Source organism: Bidens hawaiensis, unplaced genomic scaffold, assembly GCF_021521415.1.
Source record: "Bidens hawaiensis isolate Kalapana, Puna unplaced genomic scaffold, B.hawaiensis_p1.1 tig00027866_1, whole genome shotgun sequence".
Taxonomy (NCBI): Eukaryota; Viridiplantae; Streptophyta; class Magnoliopsida; order Asterales; family Asteraceae; genus Bidens; species Bidens hawaiensis.
In genome coordinates this window covers 137,185-146,984 of record NW_027494530.1, presented here as the reverse complement: position 1 = coordinate 146,984, position 9,800 = coordinate 137,185, and the positions used below count along the sequence as shown (strand labels likewise).

The 9,800-nt window shown below is 34.2% G+C and overlaps 2 protein-coding genes across 3 annotated transcripts; one reads left to right on the top strand and one right to left on the bottom strand.

Moving 5' to 3' along the window:
• Positions 1-2,615: 2,615 nt before the first annotated feature.
• LOC143576063 (pentatricopeptide repeat-containing protein At2g18520, mitochondrial-like) lies at positions 2,616-3,077 on the bottom strand. The gene has a single exon (XM_077060256.1). It carries the CDS (start codon positions 3,075-3,077, stop codon positions 2,616-2,618), a length of 462 nt encoding a protein of 153 aa, XP_076916371.1.
• Positions 3,078-4,730: 1,653 nt separating this feature from the next.
• Positions 4,731-8,231, top strand: LOC143576073 (uncharacterized). Of its 2 annotated transcripts, XM_077060267.1 has the most exons (12): positions 4,731-4,902; positions 5,081-5,194; positions 5,297-5,357; positions 5,462-5,538; positions 6,088-6,137; positions 6,431-6,513; positions 7,173-7,243; positions 7,310-7,454; positions 7,602-7,615; positions 7,652-7,765; positions 7,837-7,935; positions 8,029-8,231. In XM_077060267.1, the coding sequence occupies exons 1-12, from the start codon at positions 4,864-4,866 to the stop codon at positions 8,104-8,106; spliced, it is 945 nt and encodes a 314-aa protein (XP_076916382.1). In that variant the 5' UTR covers positions 4,731-4,863; the 3' UTR covers positions 8,107-8,231. The 2 variants fall into 2 exon arrangements, with proteins under 2 accessions (XP_076916382.1, XP_076916381.1); XM_077060266.1 differs by having other exon boundaries at positions 7,602-7,765.
• The last annotated feature ends 1,569 nt before the right edge of the window (positions 8,232-9,800 follow it).

Below are 9,800 nucleotides of genomic sequence, written 5' to 3'. Positions count from 1 at the left end.
AACTGTTTGGATCCGTATTAAAAAGTTAAACGTTTTGACTTGTTATCTATCTTATTTTGACCAATTATCCATTTTATTGATAGGAAAATTACAAACCAAAGCAAAGCCTCCAGGCTTCACCGCAGGCTCCACAATGTCTCTACCGTAACTGATTTCAGAAAGACAAAAACATCATCAGCTTAAAAGCTCATAAATAAATCTAACAACCAAAATTCTGCATATTTTGTAGGTTTATAGCCATCGTGGGGTGATCTTCCAGAACCAATAATATGCTAAGAACTGAGAAAATCGCATTAATTCTTGTATTATTTATTATATAAACTGACTAGAATGCAAATAAATTTCAATATGTTTTTTTATTAAATATATGGTATTGATAGTCTTTCATCTAACTGGATATGCATCTACACTATATACATATGTGCATATTTTTTATACTTGTTTTAAAAAAGTTTAGAAGAGAGGAGATAAAACCAAATAGAAAGTGGGAGAGAGATGGATAGACCATTGTTTTTCAACTTTACCATTTTTATTGAAGCAATATGTACACGTCTTATGTGGTTTTCGCAGTTTTTAACATTGTATTCGTTCAGGGGGGGAAAGTGTCCCTATAGCCATCAATAAATCATGTATTACAACACTTGCACTTACACTATTTGGCGCTACTACTTTTAACCAATAAAAACTGCAACCTTTGCTAAACGGGAAAGGCTTTCCCTTCCATTCTGCAGTAATTTAAACTGTCAAAATTTATTTAAAAAAAAAACAAAACAAAAAAACATCTTTTGCAGGAAGAATGAGTATACCTAAGTGCCAAGTCACTCCAACAGCTGATGTATCTTCACCAGATATATCATCAATAACAAACTATAGATCTTGGCTGATTGTATATATGAATTTTTCAAAAAATTCTAGTATAGCCTGCAACACCTCAAACAAGCAAACAAACTTTACTATGTGTTACTGCATATGAGAAAATAATATGTATTGTAATTTTATAGGCGGCTAATTGATGTGTAACAAGGTGAATAACAAATTTTTTTTCATTTGTTTTGCCGGGCGCTACACAGGTTGTGTTTGCCGGGCCAGCCCAACATGAACCTTAAAACTTAACATGAACCTGAAAATCATGTCATGTCAGACATATAAACCCAAATATTCACAAGTTGACACAAACACACCCAGAGTTGTAGAATCGCTAATCATGGCGTTGATGGCCCCTCCGCAATACATATCCTAAAGTTCACGAGATTTGACCATAATGAATACTTGAGTATCAAACCCATTTATTCTGTTTATGTAAGGTTTAAGATTTTCATATTTTATCTACTGCATCCTTTTAACCAAGTTCGTTGTAATTTTCGGTTAGTTTGAATTGAAATGACCAAAATTTTATAGGAAAATAAAGACACATTGGATTTTAATAATCTTGGCTGAGAATATTCCTGCCGGTGGTCCGAGCTTATAAAAAATTTACTCTCATTAAACCCTTGTTAGAAAAAACTTAATGGCGATAAGTTTTATCCGATATGAGTTGATTGATGTAAAACTTACCTTGAAACGATGCTTCAATTTGAGTGTTTGAACTTTCAGTTAACAAAAATGAAGCCGTTTGGAGCATCATTTCGAGATAACTTTTGCATCAATCGGTTGTTTCTTCCAACTGATCAAAAGCCATAAAACATCATATTGAAATTTGAATAAAATTAAACGCCGTTAAGTTTTTTTTAACGGAGGTCCAACGAGAGTAAACTTTTTAAAACCTCGAACCGCCAGCGGGAATACTCTTAGTTTGGATTATTATTGGCCAATGATATTAAGTTAAGATTATTAAAATCCAATTTGCCAAAAATAAACAACTTGGTTATCCATAACTTGCATAGACAGTAATCAATGAACAGAAACATAATATCAAATGCATTCATTAACATATTCAGAACAACTTGGTTCTTCCCAACTGAAATGGAAACAGGAACCTGGTTTTAAAAAGTGTTTTGGTCCCTAAAGCCCGAGGCGTGCATCACGTACTGGAGAAGCTGCCTACATTTAACCCTCCTGCAGACCTATTTTGACCAAGAAGTAAATGAGGCGCGCCTTTTTGTTTTGACCAATTTTGACCCCGGACTAAATGAGGCATGACTTTTGCCCCTGATGCATTTTCCTCAGCACGCCGCGTGCCTTTATTTTTAAACCAAGACAAACAATCAAGTAATAGTAGTGCAAAAGATTTTATCTCAGTTGCAGTATCAAAAATCCTAAAACACATAAATAAACAAAATCATATTACAGCAGGAACAAAAAATCATTCAACTCTAAATTTAGCAAACTTCGTTTTCAAATCACTCGCTAAATCCTTACTCCCAGTCATCCCCAACGCTTTAACCGTCTCCACATAACTATTAAACTCAGGCTTCAACCCCTTCTTCATCATCTCACCAATAATCCTTGCCGCCACATCAACGTCCCCGTTCACCCGATGCAACCTCGCAAGCAAACCAAACATCTTATGCACTTGCGGCATCCTTTTCACTTCAACATCGCGCACAAACGCATACGCCTCCTCATACCTTCGACTATTAAAATAACCTCGTACCATAGCCGTATACGTCGAAAGCCTAGGGACCCCGACCCGTATTGACCAACTGTTCAAAACTCTCTTTTGCAACCTCCATATTACCGAGCCTACACGAGCTCGATATAAACATTTCAAACGTTATCTCATCCAGTTCAACGTTGGTTCGTTTCATCTCTTCGAGTAACGTCAACGCCTCGTTAAGCTTATTGTTTTTGCATAAACTACCTAACACGTAGTTGTATATCTTCGTGTCGGGCTCACATCCTTGCACGCGCATACGCTTGATTACATCACACGCCTGTTCTATACACCCGCGCTTCAATTTTTCCCGAACTAATACCGCGTAATAACCAGCCTTCTTTTCAGTAATCTCAATCACGTAATCAGCTAACTCGAAACAATCACTACCACATAACATACTAATCAACGCGTGAACGCCCGAGCTACGAACCGAACCCCCAACCTCACCCAAAACATTAACCACCGACGAAACCGACTCCATCGCCCGAGCATTACCCGAACCAAGAACCGGCAAGAACCCAAACGCGTTATCGTTCAAAACAAATCTCCTCGTGTTTAAACCGCTGTAACAGGACCCGCATGGTGTCGTAATCGTTTACCCAGCCGCAGTTATCGATCATTAAGCTGCACACGTCGCCGTTTCGGTAAACACTCGGGTTATTATGGCGAACCCAGTCGAAAAACTGCAGTGCGAGTATCTTCTCGCAGCTCAAGACCCGAATAATTTCACAGATTGAGATCTTTGAGAGACGTGGGTCTATTGAATGTAATTCAGATCGGCAGTTGCCGTTGGTGTGTCTGATTAAACTGAGTATTTGAGAGACTAATTTGGGGGAAACAGCATATTGGGTTGAAATTGGTGGGTTAATTTGGGGTTTAATGGAGAATGATCGAAATGTGTGAACTGGGGGTTTAATTGAGGATGAAGAGGCGATTTGGGGATTAGGGTTTATTAGGGTTTTGAGATAATAAGGGTTTGTGAGGAACCTGATAATTAGAAGCTTCTTCATCTTGTTGCCGGAATCATGTAATCATCGTTGATGCGACAATGCCATTTGAATTCCAACACAGCTCACAGCTCCGATGTTTGATTTTGGTTGGATATTGGCTACTATGGGTTTATGTTACATTTTAGGATCTCTGTCTGTTGACTTTAATAAAGTCGTATATTGCTTGTTTTCTATTTATATTTTACTTTACCTTTGATGTAATTAGAGTTGCACAGACCGTGGTTTAAAACTCAAAATCGGTTCGGTTTGGTTAATAAAAGTTAAAACTAGTTTATGATCGGTTTTGATTCAGGTTGCAACCGGTTTCTTGACCTGGTTATGCCCGGTTTTGGTTCGGGTTTTGACCGGTTAAGGTTCGGTTAACCGGTTTCGATGGAGAAAATTACTAACCGGTTTCAAACCTACAGTTTCAGTCGGTTCCAAACCGGTTTCTACATAATCGATTTCAAATTGGTTCGGTTTGATTTCCGGTTCAATTAACCAGTTTATTTGCCTACCTCTAAATGTAGTTGGGGCCGTTTAGTATTCCTTATTTTACCTTTATGCAACTTTTTCTTGAAACTTATTACTTTATCCTCTTACAGCAAGTCACCTCTCACAATAACAAATATTTTCTCCGTCCCATTAAAAGTGTCTATATTTTAACCTTGAACTTTGTGTTTTTTAAACCATAACACTTTTAATAGGATGGGGGGAGTACCGTTTAAGTTTTTCAAAGTTAATAAGTTATTAATAGTCTAAAATAAGCAATTCCAAACACCGCTTAATTAGTTGATTTCTTTTAGACGGGTCGAGAAAGGTTCAAGTAGAGACGAGTTTGAGTCAAAACACAGTAGGGTCGGAAAAAGTTTCAGGTCGGAACTGCTTTTGAGTCAAGAAGGGTTGGTCCCCTTCCGAACTCAAAAGCAGTTTCGACCCAAACCCGTTTTGTCATAAACCTGCCTTGACCTAAAACTCATTCCGTCCCGATCCAACCGTATAAAGGAGTTTAGCCCAAAACTCGCTTCGACTCGGAACCCGCTCTCAATGGAACCAAATTGAGCATTCCCATATACACAAGATTCAATTGGAATTACTTTTAAATTCTAAATCCAATTTCTTCACATTTCCATGACTAGCAAATACGAATATCTCGGTTAAAAGAAAAGTAAAAACTATAAATTATTAGGGGATTTTGTATGTATTTTTCGGATAAGTGAAGTAAGCCCGTTTTCATTCATAAGATCGCTTTGCGGCTTCCATCAATTAATCGGAGATATGGGGTTTTCGAAAGCTCAACTTCTCGAACGCTTACAGGTTCCACTCTTTCCTTTATTAGATTCACACGCATCAAATTATGGTTCTACCTTTCACACTCGTCTTATCATTGATTGATTAAGTTGATTACTGATGTATGCAATTCAATCCGAAAACAATGATTAAATTAGGGTTCTAACTTCTAACTACAATATGTATTACTGTTAGAATCCAACAGGCTCAACAGATACAGTTTTCACAGTATGATCATCCAGTAGTTATGACTGTTGAAGCACAGGCTAAGCATGTTGGCCATATTAAAGCTGGATTGAGTATAAACTTATTCCTAAAGGTATAATTTTTAATAAACTTCTTGTTATTAGTCAAATATTTTGTTATTTATAATTGATTATATCAAATGCAATAATCTTTATGTTTTTTGTTTCACATTTAGGATAAGAAGCACCGCCTTTATATTGTGTCCGCTTTAGCTGATACTAAGGTCGATTTAAAAGGTTAGTTTCTTCTCTAAGTGTTTGAAATATGCTCTGCCATTTTATCAATATGTTTGTTTTTCATGATGTTTATAACATTTCATTGTGGCTTTGAAGCTGAGCAGTTTTATCGCACAGGCTCGGTCTTGGAAAAGGAGGTTTAAGAATGGCACCTGAAGAAGCGGTTACAGAAATACTCGAGGTTATTATTATAGTTATTAAATGCGTTAGGCGCACTCAAGGCCTCGCCTAGTGCCTAGGCTCAAAAAAAGCGAGGGTTCAGGGAAAAATAAGCGCACTTAAATAAAAATAAAAAATATGTTATGTATATGAAAAATAATACTCTTCTTAAAATAAAATAAACAAAAGCTGTTATATAACATTTGATATCATCTAATTAGTACCAAAAGCTCTAAAATTGTTAAGATTCAAATGTAATTCCAAAACTTGAATAACAAAATGTATCAATATAGCGCCTTTGACTTCTCCTGGATCTAAGCTTCAATGGCACCCCTTGCGTTTCTTTCGCTTGGCTTTTATGTTCTCATGTTCTTGGCATAGACAATGCGGAAGCGCTCCCCTAGGAACTAAAAGCACATTTATTGAGCCTTGCTTGAAAAATGGGCCTAGGTTTTAATAACTATGGTTATGATATGCATTTATGTCTCATTGGATATTGATTATTAGCATTTTATCTATGTGCTTTTAGTTTATGTTACAATTATTTGCACTTGCTATAATATTTTTTCAGGTTCCTTTAGGATCTGTTACTCCATTTGCACTTGTGAACGAATCAGCTCGGTATGCATGTTTATTGCTTTCTTTTATTCTGTTAAATTTGACCATTTTATAAATATTTGAATTTCATATATGATCTTACGAACATATCTAGTTGAAATATCAGAGAGAATTTGATAGGTTACAAATCATATATTTGATAAGGGTAAAATAATCAAAAACTAAAAATTCATTTAAATTGGGTATATATTATATTTTACAAGTTTGTAAGGGTATACGTGAAATTCCCTCTCTTTTAATCTTCATCTCTGCATTCTCATAAAAGTTCTGTTAACTTGTTTATTTTATATTTTCAGGAACGTTTCATTGTTGTTAGACCAGGGTTTTAAAACCCATGAGTGTTGCTTTTTTCACCCGCTCTCAAATGATACCACAATCTGTAAGTATATTTATGCTTTAAAAGTATATTACAATCATTTATGTTTTATACTTTTCGATTAGTTTCATATATACTCTTACAAACTTGAAAATTTTCATATACACTCAACCAAAACTAATAATTATCACAGATACCCAACTTTAATGATTTTTTACTTACCGTTCTAGCCCTTTTTATTATAGTTATTTAAACCCTGTTTTTTTATTTGGATTTGATCCACATTGATGATAATCAAGCGGAGCAAACAGCGTCTCTCTTTTGTTTTCTCAACGGCAGATAATCGAACCAGCTAGAATTGAATGATAAGCAATCTAAATTCTAATATTTTGAGAAACTGTTGTTTATGGGTAAAAATGAGGGAAAAAAAGTTTAAGCTAAAAGTGGGTAAATAAAATGACTGAAGTTAAGATGGGCATATATGGAATTTGAAAGTTTTCCAAAAATAAGGGTAAAATGGTCATTTAATAATATGTTTTTAATGAATTGGGTATATTTGATATTTAAACTACTTTGTAAGGGCGTATATGTATCTTTCGTTTTGCATGTATGATAATTCCCAAGTATGTAGGCGTATATATATGATATTTTAAAAGTTTATAGGGGTATATATGAAATTACATCCTTACTTTTTTGTTTTTTGTTGATGTTTTTGGTTGAAGCCCTTAACATACAGGATCTGTATACGTTTGTTAAATCATTAGGAAGAATCGTTGCATATCAACATCTTGAGGTAACAATATCTTTATTATTTTAATTTTACTAAATAGTTTCTGATTGTGTGTCATTGTTTTTGTAGGCTAATCCAACTGTTGGGAAAGATCAACCGCCAGATTTAGCTAGTTTAGTTCCATCTGAAATCTCGAGTGTGCAGAATGTTGTTGAGAAAACAGCTAATTTGAAGATTGATGGGGATGTAAACAGCAAACCAGTTGCTATTACAGGTATAATCTGGTGCAAATATTAGGGTTTAGACGAGCCAAGATTCTAGAACTTGACAGTTGACACACTAAAAACAACATTTGTATATTAGTTGTGATTTACCCGAGGAATTTACTATTTTTTTAAAATTAATTTTTGACTTAATGTAGGCAAAGCATCAAAGGTTTCCAGTGATCAACAGAAGGAGAAACCGGTCAAGGTTTCCAGTGGTCAATCGAAGGAGAAACCGGTCAACACTGCAAACTCTTTTGCTGACCCTGAAAAGTTTATTGAAGAGATATTAAAGAAAGTATCTGACATTGTGGTTGACGAGGTTAGTTGTTGGACTTTTATTTGAACTGAACTCTGTTTTGTGTTTTTGATATCTGAAATATTATTATTCAGGTCAAAGAGGAAAATATTAAGCAACGTGGAGACCAACTTGGTGCTGTTGTATCAAACAGTTTAAAGAAAAATCTTACCCTTGACTTGAAAAATCTAGCTGTGAGTATTTCATCTTTACTCTTATCAGTTTTTTTGTAAAATTTTCAAGAACATTTTTCTAACATAATTGAAACACTTGATGGTATGTTTCAGACCATGTTTAAAAACACGGCTTACACCGAAGGCTTTGGTGCTGGTAGGGAAAGTACAACATTGCTCTTGAAACGGTGATACAACAGCGGTTGAGTGATTTTTATTTTTTTTCATTAAATGTTTCGAGGATGGATTTGAATGTGTTGGGACTCTATATTTTGTATTTTCAATACATCAGTAATGCAAACAGGATGGTTATTCTATGAATGAGGAAGTTTTGTTTATTTGGTGAGTTATTTACTTTGTAAACTGCATTTGGTGAGTTATTTCGTATAATCGTATGATGGACTGAATATCTACAATGAGTCATCAATTCTTGGTAGATCAATACAACACCGTTCACCGGTCATACGGGTTGCACTACTTTTTCGTCAAGCCACACGGGTCAAGGTCTTATATGGCCTGAATGAAAAGGTGAAAATGTCTATATGCCCTGTATAAGGTGTTACATGAGTTATTATATGATCCGGTATAACTTTAGTGAAACTGACTGGTGTTAAGCATGACACAATACACGGAGTGAATAAGTGTTCAGTGATTTCCACAACACTATGCTGGGTCAGATAGGGTAACCCGTTTTTCTTAAGCAGGTCAATTCAAACACAACCTGAAGACGGGTTGTTTAATAAACAGGTTAACTTGTTAACTCACCTAAAGATTTTTAAAAAGTGTATTTTTTTTATCAGCACCTAATCTATCATATTAACTAACATCACTAAGTTGCAAACTGCATAATTTGAACCCTCACCATTTTGATGAGGAAAATATGCGTTACTATTTGAATGTCTGTGAGGACTTCTTTTAGATGTTAGAGAGCATTATTTAATAATGGTGAAAAATTAAACTTTAATAAATTGATTTTTAGTTTTCTCTCTTAAGCCTCAATTATGAGAGTGATATTAACATTTGTAATAAAAATAACTCTCTATCGCCTCCTGGATTCTAAACGAATTATGAATTATTCATTAATTGTAACTTTTTATCCTCTTTCGATACTCTCAAATTAAATATATAAATCTAAAATTTTTATTATTCAGAATGAAAGACAACAAAACAAAAACAATTAATGTAGCATCAACTACAAAAACAGAGTCAGGATAACTGATTATTTCAATTGTTACTAAGTCATCAGATATACTACTTATATTCGTATTTGTAAATAAACATTAAAACGCTAATCCGAAACACAACTGAACACACCACATTAAAACACTATAATATCACTTATTATTTTTATATGTAACTTAAAATTTTCTTGTTATTTTAATGAATCTATTTAATGATGAAAGTATTCAAAAATATAATCATAAATTCATAATCCAATTCCAACCCTTAAACACGAAATAAGAAAAAAAATATGCTAAAATATTTATAAAATTTGCAGATTCCATAAACAATAACAATAATCTCTACTATATATAAAGAGTGAGCGAAGGACCTCTTAAAAGAGGTCTAACACCCATTGCTAAGTTTACAAGTCTTAATGCATGTCTTAACTTTTAAGGGTAAAGATGTCTTTCTATCAATACTTACATCTTGGCCCCTCAATTTTTATCAACTTTTACTATATAAACAATAATTATATTTTTGGCCCCTCAAGTAAAACCAACCACCCCTCACGATTTTTAAAAGATCATAACTATTTCATATGTTAATATTTAAAAAAAGAAACTACACCATAAAAACGAGAATTTTGTTCTCTTTAATTTGAGTATAGTAATGTTATACTTTGTAATTTTAAAAAATTCGCATGTTACACGAATACGATTTAC

What these genes read in the sequence shown, in the direction of transcription:
- LOC143576063 (XM_077060256.1), bottom strand. Translation starts at nt 3,077, where the DNA reads ATGGAGTCGGTTTCGTCGGTGGTTAATGTTTTGGGTGAGGTTGGGGGT.
- LOC143576073 (XM_077060266.1), top strand. Translation starts at nt 4,864, where the DNA reads ATGGGGTTTTCGAAAGCTCAACTTCTCGAACGCTTACAG. An exon ending in TACTAAGGTCGATTTAAAAG is followed by an intron (nt 5,358 to 5,461) that starts GTTAGTTTCTTC and finishes GAAGCTGAGCAG; the next exon opens with TTTTATCGCACAGGCTCGGT. An exon ending in CTTGTGAACGAATCAGCTCG is followed by an intron (nt 6,138 to 6,430) that starts GTATGCATGTTT and finishes TTATATTTTCAG; the next exon opens with GAACGTTTCATTGTTGTTAG.